General features: G+C 29.9%; 2 protein-coding genes across 2 annotated transcripts; both read right to left on the bottom strand.

The window, feature by feature from the left end:
* Positions 1–6,388: 6,388 nt before the first annotated feature.
* Positions 6,389–12,646, bottom strand: LOC109815922 (BEL1-like homeodomain protein 9). Its single transcript, XM_020380740.3, has 4 exons — positions 11,340–12,646; positions 7,759–8,120; positions 7,501–7,561; positions 6,389–7,302 (listed from the first exon to the last, which is right to left on the bottom strand). The coding sequence occupies exons 1-4, from the start codon at positions 12,147–12,149 to the stop codon at positions 6,805–6,807; spliced, it is 1,731 nt and encodes a 576-aa protein (XP_020236329.1). The 5' UTR covers positions 12,150–12,646; the 3' UTR covers positions 6,389–6,804.
* A 7,677-nt stretch (positions 12,647–20,323) lies between these two features.
* LOC145957432 (uncharacterized) lies at positions 20,324–20,914 on the bottom strand. Its single transcript, XM_083073692.1, has 3 exons — positions 20,665–20,914; positions 20,500–20,550; positions 20,324–20,412 (listed from the first exon to the last, which is right to left on the bottom strand). Exons 1-3 carry the CDS (start codon positions 20,912–20,914, stop codon positions 20,324–20,326), a joined length of 390 nt encoding a protein of 129 aa, XP_082929818.1.
* Between the last annotated feature and the right edge of the window lie 4,513 nt (positions 20,915–25,427).

Genomic DNA, 25,427 nt, shown 5'->3' on the forward strand with positions numbered 1-25,427 from the left:
TCTTTATATTTCTTAATTACTTTCTTTCATTAATAATCAAATAACCTTCATGAAAATTTTGATTTACATCCATCATTGTATATCTTTAAAAATTTATAAACCAACTAGCCACGATGACATAATTACAAAAAGTTACTTTCACTACCTACATGTATGAATGATCTGGTTTGGCAAAATGATAAGAAGAAAAAATAAGATATATGTATGTTGATAGATGTAAATTTACTTGACAATTGAGTAAGTTGGATTTTTCTACAAAAAAATTAGAATATGCTTGTGAAACACAAAAATGATATATTAATTTATCAAATAAAAGATATTATTTTAATATTAAAAGACATACCGAGAGAGAGAGAAAAAGCATAAGGTTAAGGCATACTAGAATGTCAAGGGCTAAATGCGGAACATTTTCCAACATGTAACCAAAAGTGTCTTTAATGATCTTAGGCTTGGAATTTAGCGATGAACCCATGGCAACCTTGTAACGTAACGATGTTATAAAAAGAAATAGAATGTAGTGTGTTGTGATTCATAAAAAAAAATCATGATAAATCGATTTGTAAAAAGGACGAGAAGACGAAAAGTACTTACTTGTAGTTGTAGGTAATGAAAGTAACTATTTGTAGTTATGTCATCGTTACTAGTTGATTTATAAATTTTCAAAAATACACAATAATGAGTGTAAATCAAAATTTTCATGAAGATTATTTGGCAATGAATGAAAGAAATTAATTAAGAAAGATAAAAATGTGAATACAACATCAAGCAAGGGGTAAAATTGGTTAAAGAAAAGTGAAAACCAAAATATATGTATTTAAATAAAAAAAAAACAAATTATTGAAATATTTCTAAAAAACTGAGTAATGGTTATAATTTTAGATATATATATATATATATATATATATATATATATATAACTCTTAGTGATATTTTAAGAAAAGTAATTACTTAAATAAAAATAATTTACTATAATTTAGTTAAAAAATTACAATTTGTAAAAATAAAAAACTAAAAGTTACGTTTTAAAAAAATTGTGTAATTTTAGAAAAAACAATAATTTTTTATTTGAATTTTGAACACAATTCATTCTTATCTTACTGTTCTATATCAAATACATGAAAGATAATACAATAATGTTATCTATTATTTTTTTATTCTAATGTGCAAATATTTGTACATTAACTATATTTATTGATAACTAGGTTTCAAGTTTATAGCTGATGTCTCAGGTTCAAAGATTGGAATTACATTGTTAATTTAAAGGATGAATCGTACCCCTCTTTTTTATTAATAACAAATGTTTTTTGAATATGTATATAAGTTCATTTGTTTACCATCTAATAATTACCATTTGAAGTTATCATCTATTATAAGTAAAATCCAAAAAATCATACTCATATTTGTCGTAAATGAATCGGTATTATTATGATTTGTGTTCTCTACATATAGAACAAAAATGAGCAACTTTAGGATTATCAAAGTTGAGTAAAGACTTGATCTTCTCTCTCATTGGGAGCTTCCTTATAATAAGACAAAATCCGCCTCAACTTGATAAAAAAAAAAAAAAAAAAGCCTACTTCTATACAAATTTGTCTATAAGCACTGTTTGCTACCATATTAGATATGACTTGATAAGGTGGTCAATTTAACGCAAGCCATCAAATACTTTAACACATAAATTCAAATGTTCTTACTCAAATGAAGATGAACCAGAAGCAATAGTAGATGAATGAAAAGGTTTTAAAAAAACCCAACAGTCACTTGCTCATAGGAAACTACATATAACAAAGGACTCTTTAAGATAATGTGTTATGGATTTTCATTCTTTTACATACTCAATATCTTTTTTGCACCTACTTTCTAATATATATTTTTTTATAAACCTAACTCTCTTGTACATTCTATCATTCTTATTTGTTGGGAAGGTAGAAAAAGGTTGTGAAAGAATACTTGAATTGTTGAAGTTTAGAGAGACTTTGTATCAAAAAAATATTAGAGTTTGCTTTGTTGAGCCAAGAGAGTAGCTTGAGAAATAATACTCATTGTAAACAAAGTTGTGTTAGTGGAACTTAATTTGTTAATAAAGATTGGACAATAGTCTTAGTGGTAAAGATGAACTAATATATAAACCTAGGATTTAATCTTCTCTTAAACTCCTTCAGTTTCTTATATTTGTTTGATATCAGATGACTAACATATACTACCTTCGTCTATTGGGAAGTTTTTTTTTTGTTGGTGAAAAAGTGTAAGATACTATTCAACTCCTTCTATTGTAATTCTTTCCTAACATTTTGGTATTAGAGCTCAACCTCTAAGGAGTTAAGCATCTTAACAACTGTTAAAGGAAAAGATTCAAAGATAGATAGCCCAAATGGATAGGTTTTGCCTAAAAGTGTTTTTCTTACTTGACCCCCTGTTTTTTAATGGTGATGATCCTTATTAGAAAGACAAAATGAAAATGTTCATTAAGTCCACTCTATACAAGATATAAAAGATCAAGACATATGTGGTTATACATGTTCTTAAACCATAAAGTTAATATACTTAGGAAAACTATAATATGTTGTAGCTTAATTCCAAAGCTAGATATATTATAGTTTTCTCTTTATCAAGTACAAAGTATAACAAGTTTTGAAGCCACAAGACTATAAAGGAAATGTGTGATGTCATCAAAGTTTTTGAGGTTTCACGTGGTAAATTTTTTCAAAAACAATTTCTTTAATAATCTTTTTCCCACAAATCACATTAAACGCAAAAACCATACTAAGGATTAGGAGTTTTACCTTTGAAATGCACTTTATGTCGTTCTTAGAAGGTCATTTCCTTGGTTGAAGGATGAATAACTTGTTTCCTTCTAATCATCAACACCAAAGGATATGGTACTTCTAGTTAATCCATGCAAGCAACGCAGAAGTAGGGTTTTGATGTCAATCATGGGGTGAACACAATTAGGTTTTGTGAGACGACACAAAACTCTAAGTGATTTTCTCTATTTCTCTTAGATGGATGCACATTCAAGAATAGGTAACCTATCTATTAATAAACTATTGTTAACCTAATTTACCTTCTTGTTAGGTTTGTATAATACAAGTCCCATATCCTATTCATTTAAGTAAATCATATTTAATTTAACAACTTTGCTCTAAACATTTATTTTGTATGTGATCTCATAAGTTCTCACTAAATTGACAATAATATTTAAATATAACAATATTAAATAATATAAATAAATATTAGCATCTAGCAATGCATCATTACCACCAAATTAATGAGAAAAATCTGATGATGTAATTTCAAACTTTCGCAACCATAATCACTATAGGTAATTTTTCTCTTCATCTATATACCTTTTGTAACAACTCTTAGATTTGATGTCTTAGCAGTTTCACTCCTTAAAACTTCATAAAATGACACTTCACGCAATTTTTCATTGGTTAGAATCCTTCACTGATTAGAACCTTCCTCAACTATACAATCTCACACTTATACAAACTTATGGATTCTCTCATTTTAGTGTGTTCAGGCTATTACACGTTTTATTGAACATGCGACATAAGAATGTCATTCTCGATAAGTCCAATCATGCATTTCTTGATACCCAAATAAACATTCAAGCACGAATAAGTCCAATATCTCATATTGGCTTATTCCTAAGTGACCACACATACTTCAGGTCTCACTCTATCGAGAAACCACAAACACAAATCTTGTTATGTAAGAAGGAAGACTCATTTCTACATCACTCATACCTCCACATGATTCATTGCATACCCAATTAATTACCTTTATAATTATCCTATTATAGATAACATTTGATAGCATCAAATCCTACAACTGCTACATAGGAATTGTAGTGATTTCAAGTCAAATGACTACTTTACTATGGTCATTATGAGAAACCCTTATGACACTTGCATAACTTATTATGAAGCTTTCTTGTAACAGGTCCATCCATTATAAATATTCACTCCTAATATTTATGCATGTGTATTTGACTTGATATTTCATATCCATGACTTGAGAGATGTGGTCATTAGTCAATTCACATCATAGTTATAATGTATTCTTGTTGTCCTAGTTAACAATAATATTTTCCTATTGATGATTTCATAATAACATTTTTTGTTCAAAAAATATCACAATCATTCACATCTGATATATCTTTGAATGAATATATTATTCTAAGAACATTATTATACTTATACAAACAACAACTAACATGATAACTTAAATGTCTTTATCAAAGTCACAATACAAATAAAGATTGACCACTAGGGCTAACTCTAACAATCTCCCACAAGCATTTGCCCAATCAAACATACATCTAATTCTAAGCATTATGTTTTTCCTAAGTAAGATGTTTCGCCAATGTTTAGCCATAGTCTCTAATGTCAACATTTTGCGTATTTTAACAAAAGTTACTCATGAGAGGACTGGAGATGATTAATTGAGACATGTTGCCACCTTTTAGAAACACTAGAAGTTGTTCATCATGAGGAAACTAAAAATATTTAGAAGTTGTTCATCATGAGGAAACTAAAAATATTGATGAAATGTTTGTCAACTTTCAAACACTTCTCAATGGTATGAAGTCCTTGAGCATTGAGTTCATTATAGACCAAAATAATTAGAAGATCTTAGATAATCAACCTAAATTCTTGAAACCTAAGATAACAATTATCTCTGAAACTCGTGATCTTATAAAACTCTCACTCTTGATGAGCTTTTAAGAGCTTTAAGGGTGCACGAAATTCATATATTTAAAAGAGGTTAAATAAAAACTGAGTTTGTAGTCTTTAAAATAGGTGAACCAAGTCAAAAGAAGGAAAAGGGAAAGACTCTCAAGGTGCATTATGAATTTTCTACTTCAAAATAGGATTTTGAAGAATCTATAAGTGATGAGATCTCTCATATTCCCAAGAAATTCAAAAAGATGCTGAAAAAGAACGAAAGATAAAAAGCTTCCAACCAAGAAGGAAGAAAAACAAGTTCAAAAAGTCTATCTATCAAAGAGTGGGATCCTATGCTTTGAATGTAAGAAACCAAAAGATATAAAGGTTAAATGTACCATATTGAGAAAAAGGTTGTCAACTACAAAGAAGAAGAAAACCTTAATAACCACTTGGAAAAATCTAAACAATAATAGTTTAGAGAATGAGAAAGCCAACATCTACCTATAACAAATAAAGAAAAAGTAGAGATAAATGATGATCTTCATAACTCATCTAAATCATTTGGTAGTACTAAATATATAGCTCATATGATAAAATGTCTTATGAAACTCTATTAACTAACACATATAAAAAGTTTAATAAAAAAATTTTAATGAGTAAAATTAACTATCTCGTTATTTTAGAATTCTTTTGACTAAAAAGGTTAATTATAAAAAAGTTTTAACCGGTAGAATAATATTATGGAATAATAACTTAATGTAATCGTTAAAATGGGAATATAAATATATGAAATTTTCACATATAGTAAATAAATTTCTAATGCCACAGTCTATATATATTACAAAAAATAAACTTAATTAAATTTTTTTAATTTAAAATCTAATTAAAATTTTTAAACAAATTCAATAACCAAAGTAATAATCCTAAAATCAAATGATACTAAAACATCATAAAATCAAATGATACTAAAAGCTTTATCTTGATTGTCTTTAATTTTGCTTTCAATCAATCATGAGATTAAAAAATATTTTTTTATATTAAAAACAAAGTTCAAACTTAAATAATTTGATATATAATGCGATAAATTTAAAACGATTAATTAATATAATTAAGTTGATAACCATATCATCCAAATTAATTTGACTGAATTTACTTACTGAAGTAATGATTTACCTTTGGAATCCATTCACATGGCAGAGCCATTTTTTTTAACGCATTGTTTTTATAGCAAATTTTAACCTATCAAATCAAATACCTTTTTTTATCAACATTTTAATTATAATTACTTCATATAAGTAATTAAAATTCACTTTGTTTAGCTATTTAATATTAATTACCATAATTCAATGAAACATAAACCGCAATATCAAATTTTATAAAACGATAAATTTTCATTACATTTTATCTTCCACATGGTTTAAATTTATTTAACATTCTAAACCATGACAAAACAAAAAACAAAAATGAATAAAAATGAATAATTAAATTCATAAGAAATCTTTTAGTTAAAAAAAAATATTTGATTATAAAAATTAAACATATAATTAGTTCCTTAAAATTTAGGCACGGTATCAAATAAATATACATGTCATTTAGCCATCGTTTTATAACTAACAATAGTCCACAAGAATCACGCAGGGAAAATCAGCAGCATGCTTCCGCTTCCATTAAAATAGAAAAAGAAAACTACTGCAAATATTGGATACCACTAGTCCTTGAGCATTCCAGAAAGGGAAATATATATTTAACCTTGTCCACAAGATTCAACTATCACATATTGAAATCCGTTTTGCTGGATTGATCAACATTACAAAAAGGGTAAAAATATTTAGCTTTATGCTGCTGACAAAGGCCAACAACACAAGGGTGAATTGGATAGACCTATGACAATATTTTTTCCCCTTAAAATGAATTTACAATAACTTTACAGTCTTGAACTTCTTGAGGGCTTAATAATAACACCAGTTAATCATCACAAACTTAGTAGCAGTACCATTGAAGGCCAATATTTCAATCACTTTCCTTTTCCTAACTTCTGTTGGTTGATTAAAGCAACAGAAATATGGTTAGTATAATATAATACCAAATTAAATGAAGTCCAAGCAACAAGGTTAGTAGATTGAAGATATCTTCAGCCTACAAAATCATGCAACAGTTGTCCTGCAAAATGTCGATTATGTGATTCAAAACCACTTATAGCATAGCCCTCATGCTGAAGGGCAACACCAAATCGCTGAGCTGCACTCATGCTGAATGGCTCAGACAACCCAATACCATGATTTTGGTGAAGTCCAAGTGTGAGAGACACACCATTATTGCTCACTCCAACACCCACTAGCTGATTGCTTGTGTTACTCTGATTCAGTTGCTCCTGATTATTCCTCACTTGAATATTTGCAAGTTCATTCCTAGGGTGTTTGTAAGGGCCATCATCATGAAACTTTTCCATGCATGCAGATGGATTCTCGGTAACAAGAGAGTTGTCTGAAGGTAAATGATCATTCAAGTTTTTCCTACTTTGTTCTTCCCTATGTGGCCGTTTTTGACCTTGCTGTGATTCTAGCGTGTGTATTTCTTCCACCATGGGTTTCCAAAGCCTCACTCTTGCATTAATAAACCAATTAGACACCTGTTGCACAGGTATAGTCAATTAAACATTTATGGCATCTGTCAACCAGTGTATCAAATGATTTATAAGATGAACCACTAGGGTCATTAGGGTCAACCTAGAGCTGACAGTTGAAGTACATGTACAAAGACTTAAGACTAAAGTTCGATTCTCATCACAATTATCGTAAAATAGAAGATTTATAACAAGAAACTTCACCTGGTTGCGAGATAGACCAGTTTGTTTAGCCAACATTAGCTTGTCGGTATCAGTTGGATAACTGTATCAAGAGAACCAAAGTTGAGTAACATAAACTCCGTCTCATGAAAGGGTTAGGGGTTCCATACATGTAAACATTCATGTAGAGGTTGTTGAGGTGAGAAAGGAAAAAAAATGAAAAACCAACATGTCCTTAAAGTTTATATCAAGGACAAGTCATTACTCGACATGCGTTAATAAATTTTAAATAGAGCTTACGGGTGAAGAAAGTGTTCAAACAACCAGGCCCTGAGAACACTAACGGCACGCTCGGGGAGTCCTCGTTGAGGTCGCCAAACTGGTTGTTGGTGCTCAAGAAACCCTGGCCTTTGGCTGTAAGTGCCCCTATCGCTGTTGTGAAACCTTGGAGATTCATCCTTCCTGTTGCTTATCTGAAAAGGAGCCTTGTTGATGAACTGCAGCTGGTCAGTAATAGCATTCTTCAAGCATCTAAAATGTTTGGACATGGCATTTATAGCCAAACTTGCATATGGGGCTGCATTACCAAGGCCAGCAACATACTCAAATGATGTTATTACTGCATGCATCTGTTGGTAATACTGCCTGTACCTCCTGCAAACCTGTTTGTGATTCACAAAGAAGAATTCATATAATTAGTATCATATGTTGAAATTTTCGGTGATTATGTAGGTAAGACTAGATCACCAGATTCCAATTAAAATAAAAGCTAGTAGCAGCAGGGACTATTTAATTTAACAATCATATTATAACTAAAAGAAAGACATGAAGCTTTGTAATTAATCATACAATTCTACAACTTTTCACTTCTAATTTGGTTCTATATATTCATATTTCAGATCATCCATCTAAAAGTAGAGAAGAACAAAGCAATGGAATGCACCATCCAATAAAAAATTAGAGCTAAGATTGCATTTATTTTTATCAGGCAAAAGCAATCTGGTACCCATGGTTGGTTACATTCCCATAAACCTATACATTCTTAAGATAGAGATGGAGCACATAATTTGTAATAGTCACATGTGAAACTCCACACAACATAACAGAAATCATTATTCATCATAGCATCTAATAATAACATCTTATCTACACGTCACAAGGCTCAATACAAACAAATTAAAGAATATCAAAATAGCAAGCAAATAAAACAACTTAGACAGAAAGTCACACATTTATAGACCTTGAATCCAATAAATTTGAATTTCAGAAGCCATAATCATAGGTTGAAGTTCGAAGCATTTTGTACAATAGGGAGATGTGAAGAAGTCCAGTAAAAATTAAATTGTGAACTTTGTTTTATGATATATTAGGAAATTAAAAATTCAGAAGTTCGAGCTTGCTGGTAAATTGTAATGCTTGGAGTATTAATCCTTATAAGGGTAAACTATTCTGCCCATGCAAAGATTTATAACATGAAACTAGAAAAAAAAATATCAAACAAGATACAGTTCAGCATGTCAAATGGCCCAAAAATAAAACTGCGTCTAACAACTAGAGTTTTGACCATATCAATTTGGAAGAAATCTTTAAGATAATTATATATTATTGAAATGAAATTGGGATTAAAGTAATATCTTGATCTTATTGTAAACAATTTCTTCCACTTCGAAAACATATAGTAAAATTATAATTATAGGCATGTTTGATAAACTGTTCCAGAAGCACCTATAGGAGAAGAAAATAGAAAGGAAAATGAAATTAGCTTTTCATACACTAAAATCAGTCTATGTATAAACTAATATGAAAGAGCTTCTACAAATTAGTGCATAAACTAATTGCTTATGAAAAGACTTAAATCCATTTTTTCTTATTTTCTTCTCTTTATAAGTGCTTTTGGAAATATTTATCCAAATAATCCTATAATTGTATTAGTGCATAAGGGCAATGACCCACAGATATGTGGGTCTTCCACAAGCAGGAACCAATTCCTGTCCAAGAACTGCGGTGTAAGAAATGTAGGGACCAAGTAGTGTTGTTCATTAAACATTTTCCTAGTAGCTTATAAGGAAAATACAATATTTGAACTAGTGAATATTCTTATTCCATTTCCCTTCGATTCTTTTCACCTTTCAATCATGTCTTTTGACCAACTTTTCTACCAACAAAAGATTAAAACCAATATATATATCGATTTATACACATCAGACAACTTGTATGGATTACTTATTCTATCATTGAGTAGTTGGCCTGGCCAAATAGGTATTGCTTATATTCCACGATCACTTCCATATTGAGTTTAAATGCTTGCATGGATTATTCTATTTTTTGATATCAACTTCAATAAATAGCTATCAATTTAAGGGGCTACAAAACATGTCTATGCCGTGTATTTCCTCCAAAAAAAAAAAATATTGAACTCTGCTAAAATGGCTGCTTAAGAAGAATAGGTTCCAACCAGAGAAAAACCATAAAGCCTACACGAACATGACAACTACCAAATGGTACAACACTACCAATCTTATAATTAAGATGACAAGTCACATGCTCTAATGCCACATGTAGATATATAACATTTTATTATTCATCACCTTTTTCACTTTTCAAGGCTATATTTATTCTTTGAAGCAACTGATCGGGACACAATGCATGTGTACGTTGATACCCTACATTTGACAATATAAGCCCACTGTGCTCCCATATAGTACGTCTATATGCCTTACAGGTATTATGATCGTTTACAAGAGACATATTTGTGGTGGCACAATGATATCTAAATAATTTTACACTGTAGTTTCATCATACTTGAAAAAGTTAATTCATATTTAATGTAAAATTATAAATTTTAATATTCATTACAAAATATATAAGACTTGCATCCTAATTTTAATTAAACATCACAAGCCATGTACAGGCTTAAAATCATTTTATACATCTATATGTCTATTTGTAGAATAGTACAGTTTCATGTGCGAAGATCAGTTTATTCGTAGAATCAATTTGCAATTAATAATTGTCAAGTATAAAGTGAAACATTATATTCTACGATACGACATATCATGCAACTATTATCGCATCAGGAATTCTAATAGAATTGTTAGAGTAAAATCCCAATCACACAATCATAGAATTACTTTAATCCCAATCTCAACCTAAAGCCAATCGTAGATAAAGGTTAAAAAAAACCTTGACATATGTAAGTTTCTTAAATCTTAGAATAACACGATCATATCAATACACACTTTTTCGGAGTATAAATCTTTTCCAATGGATTCCTTCAATCACTTTATTGCACATTAATTACCCAAACCAATATGGATGACATAGTCCCTTGCTACAAAATCTTTCTATACATGTCAGGCACTTTACACTCCCCTATCTTCATGCATATATTCCCTCCCAATAACTTTTCCAAAAAGATAACCAAATTCACCGAGGCCATCTATCCCACGAAACACAAGCATCTTAAAGCAAATAGAATATAAATGAAAGCTCAGCCATATACAAATCACAAAAACATCACACCATAAATAAACATGATTCCTTCATGCAATCCACAAGATCGAATGCTAGTACAGAAGTGACCACCAAACCCCTTAATGCAATCATTAAGTATACATTTATGATAACTTAGGACTCAACTTTTTAAGGCCAAAAAAACCCAGGCAAACTTTAGCCAAGAATCCATTTATTTCTCTCCACAAAATTTATCTAAAACAGTAACAACCTTAACACTTAGCAGAACGAAACACACAAACAAAAAAAAAATAATAGTAATTACATCAACAAACATGAAACTCCATTTCATGAAGCAAAAAAATCTTCAATTAACAATACCTCAGATCCAAAATCATAAATAAATAAATAAATAAAAATAAACATACCTCGTCAAGCATGGTTAATAATCTACACTTCTTCTTGCCCTCATTCCCATATTCTCCGAGTGGATCATCCCCACCAATTCCACTAGCACTTAAACCCTCATGAGTAGGTTCCATCAACGATGCATCAGGAGCAATAATCTTCTCGGTAGCGTAAACCCCACGAACCCCAACATCACATAACTCTTCCAATAATTGATGTGCAGGCTTCAAGAACCTCGATCCCTTCAATATCGAAGCATAACCCGTGAAGGGTCCAAGTGGAACTGAATTCCTCAAAACCTCACAGTTCCCGCCAACCAAACCCGGAACTACACAACCACCACCACCACCACCCTTATCGCCATAAACAACACCCCCATATCGCTGAAGATTAAGTTCCAAAGGGTGGTGAGTGTTGCTACTGTGAGAAGACAAAGACAAAGCCAAAGGCTCGGGCTTAAACACCATCATCTCACTCCCATCATTGTAGCTATCACCAAACTCCCTAAGGTTCTGAAGGTGGTAGAGAAAAGGGTTGTTGCTGCTACCACTGTTAATAAACTGAATTGCGTCACCATTCACAACCCCTCCTTCCGCAAACCCCATCATCAAATTGGAACCTTCTTCCTTTGTAGCGTGGCCTTGTGGGGTGCCACAAGCTAGCAAATCAGAGGGAATAAGTGAAGGGTCGTAGAGAGAGGGCAAAGTTGGACAAGTGGGGTGAAGGGTAGTGGAGGATTCAACGAAACCAGGTTGGCTCTGAGGAAAAACTCTCAGCTTGTCCCTTCTACTTTGTTGTGGGACATGGTAATGCTCGAAGCCCTCAGCCATAGTGAAGAGAAGAGAGTTAAAAAGAGAAGGGTTATAGTTGATGATGAAGGAGGAGAAGAGAGAAAGAGAGTGGAGCAGAAGAGGTGACGGAAGTTGCAGAGAAGAATAGTGGAAGTGATGGTGACTGTGAAAGGAAAGGATATAATAATTATCATGATCTTATGCAGCAGCGAAAGTGGCGCAGTTTGTCACAGAGATACGTGAAGTGAACTGATTTGAGAAATTGGGGTGTGGAATGGGGTTTGGTCTCCACACGCATCTGAAACCACTGCACACAAACTCACACACTCACTCGCACACAAGCAACACAGTGTTTTATTTATTTATTTGTCTTTCTTTTCTTTTCTCTCTCTGTGTGCAGTGTTTTCTACAAGTAACTGTGGCTTCTCCAGTCTCTTTCTTTTTCTTGAAACTCCAAAGAGAAGGTGCTCATGATACACCTTGGGGCTCGAGAAAAACCGGCTATTTCCGGTAATAATCGAACAACGTTGCTCCTGTGTGTGTTGCAGATATTTCTGACAACCGGGTTTCTCAGTTTTTGTCGCTTTCCGAACCCTGTTGTGTCGCATGTCTTTGTGAATTTATGTTAAAATATGTAGTATACTGTATACATTTATTCCCATATAATAATTTTGAAGTTTTCTGTTTTATTTTTATTCCAGTGTTATTATAAATATATGTTAATTATAAATAAAATAAAGATATACTAATTGAAAAAATTATGTTATCTTAAAACACAAATATATAAAATATCCTTTAAGAAAAATCAACAATTAAATGGAAATAAAATAAAAAATTATTAAACACTTGGATTAGAAAATGATTTAAAATTATTAAAATAGATTCAAAGCTTTTGTTTATTTTATTTTTATTTTTTATTTGTCTCATTTTTTGGGAATTTAATTTTCATACTTTTTGAATTTAATCCCATTATTTTAATCGTAGAATTTTAATTCATCTATTAATTCAATATTTAGTACTTAACAGAAATGGTAACATCATACTCTATTAATGTTATCATTATTTTTTGTTAAATATTATTTTAGATATCTCATTAACAAATAGATCACATTTCTATAATCAAAACAGAGAATGAAAATCATAAAAAGTAGAAAATCGAATTTGCACAATGAAAATGATAGAAGTGTAATTAATTTTTATTTTATAATAATAATAATCTATAATATATATAAAAGTAATAATCCATTTTTAAAATAATTTTATCTTTAAATTTTTAAATAATAAAAAATAATATTAAAAATTAATCAATTTTTATAACATAAATTTAATTCAAGATTTTAAAATTTGAATATTAAATATAATATTAACTAATATAATAAATGTCGATAATTTTAAATATTTTTATTAAATAAAATATTTTCAGCATTAATAATAATAAAAGTAATGGTAGTGATACATACTGACGGTGATAGGATGACGCACGTGAGAACGGAGGAACAGAGCGGTGAATGAAAGAAAGGCTTTTGCCGTTCTCAACACTCATCCTCTCTCGCTTTACGAGGGTTTAAATAATAATGCCCTACTCTTTTTAATATTTTTTATTTATTTTAAATTAACGGTACGTTTATGGAACAATAATTTGGATTAAATAAACAAAGTGGATTCTAAATTTCTAATCCGTCATTGAGGTTAAAATAAGAAAGATTATTCTTTCACATCATTTCGGAGTGAAATAAAAAAATATGCATATTGACGAATGTGTTTAACTTATTTATTTATTACTATGTAAATAATGATTTGACGGGTATGGGTTGGGGGTTGGAATCCTTATAAATGTGGTTAAGTCTGTAATAGGTCACCAAGGTTGGATGATGATTGATGAGTGATTCTAATCAATGGTAATTTAATGCTTGCGCCACACAAGCCTTTAACTCAAGAGAGTCACGTGACAATCACCTAAAGCATGTTGTTTAAGACATGTCATCCTCATAATAGGTGTATTTAAAATAAAAATTGTTTTGTATGTATTAAAAAACAACAAGTGATGCTTGGTATGTATTTGTTGTAGGATAGATGGTAGTTTTTTTTTTCTTCTTCTTTTTATATTAACTACCATTATTCTTATAATCGTAATTCGTATTTTTGTCTAAATTATTTTAAGTGATCATGAATGTTTTTAATTTTTTTCTCTTTAAATTATGACATTCAGTCATGTTCTAATTTCTTGTGTTCAAAATATGATTCTATTATTATTTTTCTTAAAAGACTTGTTAAATTTCTTCTTTTGATCTTAATCGAGGGAATTATAGCTAATACTTAATCATTCTTGATCTATTGAATTACTTAATATTTTTTCGTGTCTTTTTATCTTGTTTCATATTTTGAAAACAAAATTAAAAAAAAACTTAATTTCCTTTATTTATTTAATTTAAAAGAAATTAACCAATTGAACTGATATTAAACCAATAATTTTTTTTTGTAGATATGATACTTCATCTTCTTTCTTTGATTGAATGATTCCTATATGTGGGATTTGTAAGATTTAAAACTATTAAACGATATTTGTAACAAGATATTTGTAAAGATAAGTGTTAACTCAATAATGAATTATGTTGAGGGATATGAGTGGTAAACACAAGATTAATTCATCCTTCTTATATAATAAAAGTAATCTCTTTGGTATCTTGATAGATCGAAAAGTGAATATGCATGATCACACAAAAATGAGCCATTAGGATCATATTGTGTTTGTTTATAATAGGACGTCTACTCGAATATCAGGAAATATATGATATATCGAACTTAATAAGAATGATATTTTTATGTCTCATGTTCAATCAATATAGAAAAAAAAAAGGCATTGTCTTCTCCAATATTTTGGTTGCTCAAGGTTGAAACCAAATCACCTAACTTTCTCATTGCTTGAGTAATAGTGATGCATTGCTAGATTTCAATTACTATTTATAAGTTTAATATTATATTAGATATAACATTATTGTATATTAAATAAGAATTTATAGGATCACATACAAAGTTTATTAATATTTTAAATAATTGATTATATCAAATATGACTTAATTTAATAATTAATTAAAAAATATTTGATTTTGTTATTTGACAAAAGATTATTTAATTAAGATAGATTAATTAAATTGATACTTTTAGACATGCAATGTTCAAGTCCAATAATAAATTAAGATGATATTGGAACAATCTACAAAAGGACATGTTGTCTTCATTTAAAATTGTATATGTGGGTTTTGTTTCATCACATAAAACCCTACTACTTGAAGCACCGACAACTATACATGGGATTAAGTAGAGGTATCATCTTCTTCGGTGTTGGTGGTTAATAAAGTACTTCTAAAGGCTTTTTGATTAAAATATTAATTTTTGTAAAACATGCTACAAAGGTTGTCATTAAGACCTTGTATGAATTTTTAGTAATATATATGTGATTCATTGAATGAGGTTACCCATGCAAAGAATCTTTAAAAGTTTTAATTTAAAAATATACTCCGTAAAATCTCAAAACTCCATTACCCAAATTCCATTATATCAATTCAAACTCCTTTATTATCCATTATCATTCATTCATTACAAGAGAAAACACCATGCATTGATAGCAAACATGTAAACCAATCGATACCAATCATCCATGTTGAGCACCAGGGGGTTATCACACACATATACACATGTCTCTACATTGGTGAGATATTGTCCGCTTTGGACTCAAGCCCTCACAGTTTTACTTTTGGACATCACCCAAAAGGTCTCTCAATCAATGGAGACAAGTATGTGTATATAAACTCATGTTCATCCTCTTATTTGAACAATGTGAGACTTTTCTTGCATCCCAACAATCCTCCCCTTAAATAAAGGACCATGGTTTTTACCCCTTCCCTTGCAGTGAAAACTACGAGTATTATCCGATGGTGGCCCCACAGAGCTCACTCACGCTTAGAGTGCTTGCACCACCGCTCGATCATGAGCTCCCTCGTGACAGCGGGACATGCCTCCTAACCCTCCATGTTACTGGGAAGCCTCTCTTCCACATGAACCCACCATTAAGAAGACTTTTGACACAAGGGATCCCAAACTTGGATCCACCTACCATCCATCATACTCGTCGAGTCGGTCACCTCAGACCTCTGATACCACTTGTTGTGCACCGAGGGGGTTACCACACATATACACATATCTCCACATTGGTGAGATATTGTCCGCTTTGGGCTCAAGCTCTCACGATTTTACTTTTGGATATCACCTAAAAGGCCTCTCAATCAATGGAGACAAGTGTGTGTATATAAACCCATGTCCATCCTCTTGTTTAATTTTTCTTTAATTTCAAAGTAAGGTAGAGAAAGTTACCCTACTTATAAATGTTGCAGCACCATTGGTAGAAGAAGGAGGAAATGAATAAAAATAGGGATGAAATGTACAACCACAATGTGAGTTTGTTGAATTAAGTCCCAATGAAATTATGAATAAGTTAAGTCAATAACTTGCATGAGTTAGTCAATCAAGTCAACAAACTAAAAGAGTTATAGGAAAAATTAGCGAGAGCTAACTCAAGAGTTAACATCAATGATAATGCCCCGACAAATGTCCTTTGATTTTTATTTACTTTATGCTTTACCATAGTTTATACCATATGTCCTTCTTTTTTCTTTTCTTTTCAGAGAATGCAACAATTACAACAATCTATGACAATCTTGCAAAATAATGTCAATATTTATGCCAATGTTGTTGATGGAGCCATATCAAGTACAAATGTTCAACATAATATTAAATGTTGTACATCTACTTTATATGCAATTAATAAGCCAAAACCATTCAAGATAGTTGTTGATATGTGTATCAGTAGTGAATGCAACTATGAAGACATATGGTCAATTATAGGGAAATCTAACAATAGAGAGGGTTGTAAGAGTTAATACAAATATCAATAGAAAGGACAAGGCAAAGGTCACAAAAACCTTGAACTAATTTTGGTTTATTTAAAGTGTATGATTATCCTTTTTTTGGTGGCATAACCATGTGCCATGAAATATTTCGTATGATATTTTTTTAGTACAATAGTATTGTGTTAACATATGTGATGTACACATTTTGGTGACTTTGATAGTCTGTACTTAAGTTAAATAGTTTGGTGACTCTGGTGGTGTGTAATAGTGTAAAAAAATTTGCAACTATGTTGTATTTAATGTTAGGCTAATTGACCAATTTAGGGCACTTTCCCAAACTATTTATGTAAATGGGACTGTTTTGAAACTATATACACCTTTGGGACATTTTACTATGGTGTCGCTATGGGCCATAGTGACACCATTGACACGTGGATTTTTTTTTTTGGTAACTACGATTGGCTAAAATTTAGCCAAACAAAGTCGTTATAGGCTGGAGTGATTTTTCTAAAGTTGCTATAGGCTACATCACCACATAAAAAATATAATTTTATTATTAAAAAAATAAATTATGTAAAGGCGCTATGGGCCATAACGACATTGTGTCGCTATGGGCTATAAAGACAATCCTTTTGTTTTTTTTTTTTTTCAAATATTTACATTTTATTTTAAAATTTTCATTTTTATATTTTTAATTAAAACTACACAAATTAAAAAATTTAATTAAATTTATATTTTTAGTATTTTGTTTAATATAATTAAATTTATATTTTCAGTAATATGTTTATAAATTTAATTTTAATATTTAATTTTAAAAAAATGTGTCGCTATGGGCTATAGTGACTTTGTGTCGCTATGCGCCCTAGCGACTTAGTTTTTAATTTAATTTAATTAAAATGTTGCATAATTAATTTAAAATTTAAGTTTAATATTTGATTTTATAGTTTTATTTTTATGCATTATATATTTAATATATTTTTTATGTTTTTCAAAATTATTATAATTAATTTAAAAAAAAAACCACATAGAAATAAGTATAAAAATTTTATAAAAAAAATAATTTAAAAAGGTGCCGCTATAGGCTATAACGACTTTGTGTCACTATGGACCCTAATGACTTAGTTTTTAATTTAATTTAATTAAAATGTTGCATAATTACCTTAAAATTTAATTTTAATATTTGATTTTATAGTTTTATTTTTATGCGTTATATATTTAATATATTTTTTATGTTTTCTAGATTTATTATAATTAATTTAAAAAAAACACAAAAATCAGTATAAAAATTTTATAAAAAAATAAAATAAAATGATGTCGCTATGGCCTATAACGACTATTGCAGCATATATACATCTCCTCCAAGTTACGTTTTATTCGCATTTGAAATCACACCTATAAGTATAATAGTTGGAGCTCTGATTAAAATTTGTGAGTGAAATTTTGTTGCAGTTGAAATTTAAATTATAGCTATTTGTACTAATTATTAGTTTTTTTTGCAGATATTATGGATCAAATAATAGCTTATATTTACACTGGAAGGATGTATAAAAGTTCTGAAGGTATAACATTTGATGGACCAAGAAAAGAAATGTATATTAAGCGAGATATAACTTTGGATATATTAAAGAGAAGGATTCACAACAAATTAATTTCGTCTTAAGTCAAATCAAGTGATATTATGTGTAAGTTACAGATTTGTAGTTTCACAGCATGATGACAACAAATATTCTTCATTGGAATTGAGTGACGATGAAGATGTACAATGCATGATAGAAGTATTTCAGAGCCAGAATGTGATGACAATAATGGAATTATATGCTGAAATAAGTATGAAAGAATCTTCAACATTTTCATTAGAAAATTTGTCAATTGAACGATCACCATTGATGACAAGAGACGAAGATGAAGATGATGAAGCAGATGAAGATTATCATGTTTCATTATCATATGAAAGTATTGATGAATCCAATGAAGATGAAATTGATAATTGTGAAGCATCTGATAATAAAGTGGAGTTGGATGTTATTTTTCATAGTCCAATGGTTGAACCAATTTCAATTTATCCATCTACTGAAAGTAACATCTGAAAATTAATTTTGTGAATAATTTATGTTATTTTTTAAAAAAAGCTTGTTGAAATTGATTTTTATTGAAATTACTAAATTTATTATTATTAAATTAGGTGAAAGTTAATTTTGGGGTAATTTACCCCACTACACTAGCATCAATTGGAATCATCCCGATGAAGAAGATATCCCAGAGATGGATGTGCGTAATAGTTGGTCAATTGGCCAAGATTTATATGTGGGGTTGGAATTTGAGAATAAAGATGTCGTTAAAAATGCAGTAAAGAAAAATGCAATGAGAATGTATCAAAGTTTTTATGTGGTTGAGTCAAAAAAGACCAAGTGGGTTGTTAGGTGTCCAAATGCACATGATGAATGTTGATGGTATATGAGAGCCATTGAGTCAAAGAAATATGATAAGTGGAAAGTGACTCAGTGGGGTGGACGTCATACGTGTTTGAACATGACTTTGTCACAAGATCATGATAAGTTAGATTCTGAGTTAATTGCATCATTTATACAAGGTAAGTTCTGCAAAGTTTATTGTTTATATTACTAATAATTTATATTACTCATTACTAATATTTAATATGTAGGAATGGTTAACCAAGATCCAACAATCAAGATTAGCCTTATCCAAGAGAGAATAACATCTCAAACTGGGTTTAAAATATCTTATAGAAAGGCTTGGATGGCTAAACAAAAAGCAATTGTTAAATTTTTTAGAGAATGGGAACAATCGTATGCTTATTTACCTCGATGGCTTAAGTACATGAAAGAAATTGCTCATACTTATTTTAGTGGCTGTGTTGGACCACCTGAAATTAAAATGTTAACATTTAAATTCTCTAAAATTAATTGAATAATTATAAAAATGTAAACATTTGAATTTGATCATACCTTAAACCAATAGGACAGCCTGGAGGAATAGGTGGCAATGCTGAAGAGACAATGGTTGGGAATCGTTCCCATGCCCATAACTGTAACAAAAGTGTAAACCCACCACAACTTGGCGTTTTGTAATCAGTAGAGGTGCATAAATTGCGATACAAGCATCCAAGCACAACTGCACCCCATGCATATATGTCTTTATAGTTTCAAAGTCACGTAAAAACACCAACCACCTTAATGACACAAAGCTGGAAGATCTATCAGGAACAAGAAGTCCTCCTAGAAAACGTAATATTCAAGCTCTAGCATAAGGAAGCAGCTGATGTATATCAGTTATGTCATCTGCAATCTAATTGAAGTTGGTTGCCAACCAAGATAACTTAATGCAATGTCCTTTAATTTTAGATTCAGGTGGAACAACCCCTAACAATTCGTGAGCTGCATAAAATAAAACAAATTATTTAGCGACTATAAAAAACAATTAGTATAAATTTAAAATTAAGTTAAAAAAAATTATTTTAGTACCTAATTCCAATATATTACCATTGCCTCGAGTCAATATTGGTTCCCCGTTAACTGGAAGACCAACAAGCATACCAACATCTTCAAGCGTAATTGTGCACTCTCCAAATGACATGTGAAATGTGTGTGTTTCCGGTCTCTAACGTTCTACCAAAGCTATTAACAAACCAGGACTAACTTTGATATAACTTAGACGAACAATCCATCCGAAACCAGCTTGCTCTAATAACGACACTATTTGGTGTGGAACTCCCAAAATGCCGGTACGCATTAGAGCAGCACGTCGTGTTATTAATCTCCTATCATTTTCTCCATTCCAAACATGTTGTGACACATGTATATTTTGCAGTGTCAATAAATCATCGTCAATAGGTCCACATGTGACACGCATACTTCTAGAAGATGATGATGATGTCATCTATAACACTAATTTTAAAACATTAACAATTATAAATAAATCCTAATATAACACTAACAACCTTAAAATAAATTCAAAATATAAATAAATCACACACATTCAAATTAATAAATTTAGAAGTTAAATTTAAAAGTTTAATACAATTATTTTTTAAATTTATTAATTAACATGATATAGCCTACAACAACTTTATTACTAATTTTATTATAAATGATTTTAAATAATTATTACAGAAAGTAAAAAATCAAATACAAATATAACTAAATTACAAACAATCAAATTACAAAATTTTAAATTTAAATAAATTAATTTGTTTAATTAATTAATTTATATGATATAACCTATAACAACTTTACAATTATTACAGAAAATAAAAAATAAAATATAAATATAACTAAATTACACACAATCAAATTGGAAAATTTTAAATTGGTATAAATAATTTTTTTCAATTAATTTATTTATATGATACAGCCTATAGCGAATTTACAATTATTACAAAAAATATAAATATAAATATAAATATAACTAAATTACATACCATTAAATTATACAATTTTAAATTTAAATAGATTAATTTTTTCAATTAATTAATTAACATGCCTATAGCGGCTTTATAATTATTACAGAAAATAAAAAATAAAATATAAATATAACTAAATTACACACAATAAAATTAGAAAATTTTAAATTGGTATAAATTAATTTTTTCAATTAACTAATTTATATGATATAGCCTATAGCAACTTTATAATTATTACAAAAAATATAAATATAAATATAACTAAATTACAGACCATCAAATTACACAATTTTAAATTTAAATAAATGAATTTTTTCAATTAATTAATTAACATGATATAGCTTATAGCGACTTTATAATTATTACAGAAAATAAAAAAATAAAATATAAACATAACTAAATTACACACAATCAAATAACAAAATTTTAAATTGGTATAAATTAATTTTTAATTTATTAATTTATATGATATAACCTATAACGACTTTACAAATATTACAAACAATAAAAAAAAAGACATATAACTAATTACAGCAAATAAAACACTGGAAAATTACAAAAAATTAAAAATACCTAAAATAGATTATACCTGATATGAAAATATCCCAATAAAAAAGCAATAACCTGAAATTTTATAAATATATAAAAGTTACATATAAAAAAAATTAAATAATATAAAAAATAACACTAGAAAAAAAAAATTTCAAACCAGAACCAAATTGGGGGGAGGTGGGGGACCATCTGTAGTGATAAATAGGTTATATATAGGGTCAATTTTCATATTTTTACTCTTACCATACCACGTGTCCACCTGCCATTGGTTAAATTCACGGTTAAAAGATACGTGGTGTGCATGCAATGAAGACGCTATGTCCTATAGTGACACAATGTCGTTATAGGCTATAACGACTTCTATTTTCCTTTTTTCTTTTAAATTATTAACTTAATTTCTTTTTTTCTAATTTTAATTTATATTATGAATTTAATATAAATTTATATTTATATATTTATCTTTTTTGTAATTTCTTTATTTATATATTTTATTTTATATACTTATCGTTCAGTTTATTTTTTTTCTTTTTATGTATTTAAATATTTAAATAAGTGGCGTTATGGCCTATAGCACACAATGTCGCTATAGGCTATAGCGACCTTATTTTTTTCGTTAATATTTTAAAAATTATTTACTTAATTTCTTAATTTGTAATTTTATTTTATATTATGAATTTTGCACATAATGCTATTTTATATTTTAAATTTTGCACATAATGCATTTACAATGAATATGCTCTTCTATATGTGTCTCTCTCTCTTTCATTTTGAATCTTCAAGCTTTTTTATATGGGTATTTTATAAAGATGACCGTTGCAAATCCTTGAGCTGCTCTCTTAAGTTTACTTCGTCTTTCTTCATCTTCCTTCCTTGTAGGATATGATATTTGTTGATGTATTAAATGTGTTTCACTAAATTGTCACTTCTTATATGATAATGAGACTATTTATCACCTTTAAGATACAAAGTGGGAGGAATTATTGTCTGTGCCAGTTGGAAATGACTTTATTTGAGACTTCCCATGCTTTGAGATATTTTCTTGCCTTTCTTTGTGATGAAAAACAAATCTTCATTCCCTTATGAAATTCAAGTAAACAAAGAGATTTTTATTCCTTCAATTTGTTAAGGAATAACATAGATATACATGATTTGGTTATCATACATCATAAATGATATATTTAATTCATTCGTCTTAGACAAATAAAGTGATTTGTCTGAAAGGCTACACATTATCATAACCAAACATCTTTCTAATTAATCTTTCTTATATGATATGAAAAACATTTGTTTATAAAAAATGTTCAAGTTTGTTAACATTAAAACTCATTCCTAAGGAGGGATCAAAGGTTGTCCTTTAATCTAATAAAGCACAACTACTTTGAGTATCTCTACTTGCACCAACCTCATTAGCCCAAACAAAAAGCTTACAACTTCCTTCTGTCTACACAAAAAAGGTGAAAAATCATAGGGTGTTATGAAAAAAACCTTACTGCGATTGCCATACCCACATTCCAATTTCTATATTTCCAAAACCTTTTTCAAGCATTGTCGGTCTTCAAAATATATATCGCATTGCATTTCCACACCCATACATTGGCACGATTACTTGAGAAATCGACTAGGCTACATGAGATGAAGCTTGGCTAGCAACCATTGAAGGGAGAGATAAATATTGGGGATAAAGCAAATCATAAACCCCTAAAGCCATCGCGACATACACACTTATATGAAGTGAAACGTGCATTTTGACTTTTTCTCAAAATATTAAATAAATATTTAATTATGTGACAATGGTTACGTGAATATAACAAATATAAGATGTTTTTCATTAGTCATGTCAGTTCTTTTAATAAGAGTAAACATTAGGGACTATTTTTGAAAGGTTAGATATGACACCCTCTAACTCTGATGCATAAATTCAAATATATAAAAATAGTACTTTGAAAAATACTTCATTAACTAAATGTTAAGTCCCAATTATACTTCTTTTTGGACAAGACTTAATGAACAATTCTACTCATCCTTTGAACCATTGCAATATAATTGTTCTCTTTTTGGTTCATTTTGTGTGCAGATATAACTAACCCAAATTTAGCTAACAATACCTTAATACACCTCATTTTTTGTGCAGGTATTGAGCTAGAGACTTGAGGATTGAAGACCCCTAGGATTGGAAATCTAAGAAGCTAAGGAGCAGAGAAGAGTAACTGCGCCGGGCGCAAGATGACCCGCGCTGGGCTTGAGCGAAACAGAGTATCTCACCTTTGCAAGTTATATCTGCGCTGGGCGTAAAAGGAATTGCGCCGGGCGTGTCCTGAGGCAGAGAATACTTGACCTTCCTGAAGGCCCTGCGCTGGGCGCAAAGACTTATGCGCCGGGCGCGAAACCCGAATCTGACTCCCCAAGCTCGTATTTGAAGACATTTTCGAGGGCTTCTTCCTCATTCACACATTAGGCGCCTTTTAGGAGCTGTGGAAGGGATTCCCGGAGCTTGGAGTCGTTCGTGTGTGGGTCTTTCCTTCAGTTTCTTCATTCTCCCTTCATCTCTATTTTGTATTTACCCTCATTGTTTTGAGTGGTTCTTTCCTTCAGTTTCTTAATGCTTGCTTTGAATTGATTCTCCTTGCATGATATAGGTTCCATAAGGTATTGGAAAATAACCATTGAAACTAGCTCTGAAACAAATGCCTAGTAGGAAATGTATCTGGGAATGGAGCTTGGCCCATTAGTAGTCTTAAACCCTAGCCCGTAATGCGGGTGTAGATATTGGGTACTCAAGGGATTGATATTCAATATCCGCACCTAGGCTCTTGCTCTAAGGGATTAAGTTTGAGTAAACTTATGGGTTGACTAAGCAATGTATGTAACAAGAGATTAAGGATTCATTAGTATAACGTTCGGTGAAATCTTACCCCACAATCTCACAAAAACCATTATACCATTTCTAGCCTTTTCCACTCATAACCAAACAAATTTTATAGTTTAAACATTCCAATAGTCATAACTTTCAATTTACACTTGCATGACAAACTATGAAATTGGAATTATTCTTTAGTCACGAATAGTCAATAAATGCTTATGTTACCTTCTAATCCCTGTGGATACGATAATTTTACTACTTGAACGGCCGGTATACTTGCCGTGTTTGAGACCGTTGATAGAATTAAACTGATTTACAATTATAACAAAAGTGTTTTAACGGAAATCTCAACACTAAACATAAAACTAAGGAAAGGGTTTCACATTATAACTCTCCAAAATAACAAGACTAAAAACTAAAAACAATTACAAAGAATATTAACTGAAGCGAAAGTATCTCAAAAGAAACTAAATTCCTAATGCAATGTTAAAAGAAAATAGTTCCTAAATAAAGCCTTGATGTCACATCCTATTAGAGCGATCCTAGATTAAAACTCAAATTCCTTCGTAATCATATTC

Source organism: Cajanus cajan, chromosome 4 (genome assembly GCF_000230855.2).
Source record: "Cajanus cajan strain Asha chromosome 4, NIPB_CcT2T_4, whole genome shotgun sequence".
Taxonomy (NCBI): domain Eukaryota; kingdom Viridiplantae; phylum Streptophyta; class Magnoliopsida; order Fabales; family Fabaceae; genus Cajanus; species Cajanus cajan.

What these genes read in the sequence shown, in the direction of transcription:
- LOC109815922 (XM_020380740.3), bottom strand. Translation starts at nt 12,149, where the DNA reads ATGGCTGAGGGCTTCGAGCATTACCATGTCCCACAACAAAGTAGAAGG. An exon ending in TATTAACCATGCTTGACGAG is followed by an intron (nt 8,121 to 11,339) that starts GTATGTTTATTT and finishes AATCACAAACAG; the next exon opens with GTTTGCAGGAGGTACAGGCA. An exon ending in CTGGTCTATCTCGCAACCAG is followed by an intron (nt 7,303 to 7,500) that starts GTGAAGTTTCTT and finishes CCTGTGCAACAG; the next exon opens with GTGTCTAATTGGTTTATTAA.
- LOC145957432 (XM_083073692.1), bottom strand. Translation starts at nt 20,914, where the DNA reads ATGACATCATCATCATCTTCTAGAAGTATGCGTGTCACATGTGGACCT. An exon ending in TTATATCAAAGTTAGTCCTG is followed by an intron (nt 20,551 to 20,664) that starts GTTTGTTAATAG and finishes TTGGTCTTCCAG; the next exon opens with TTAACGGGGAACCAATATTG. An exon ending in TGGTAATATATTGGAATTAG is followed by an intron (nt 20,413 to 20,499) that starts GTACTAAAATAA and finishes TATTTTATGCAG; the next exon opens with CTCACGAATTGTTAGGGGTT.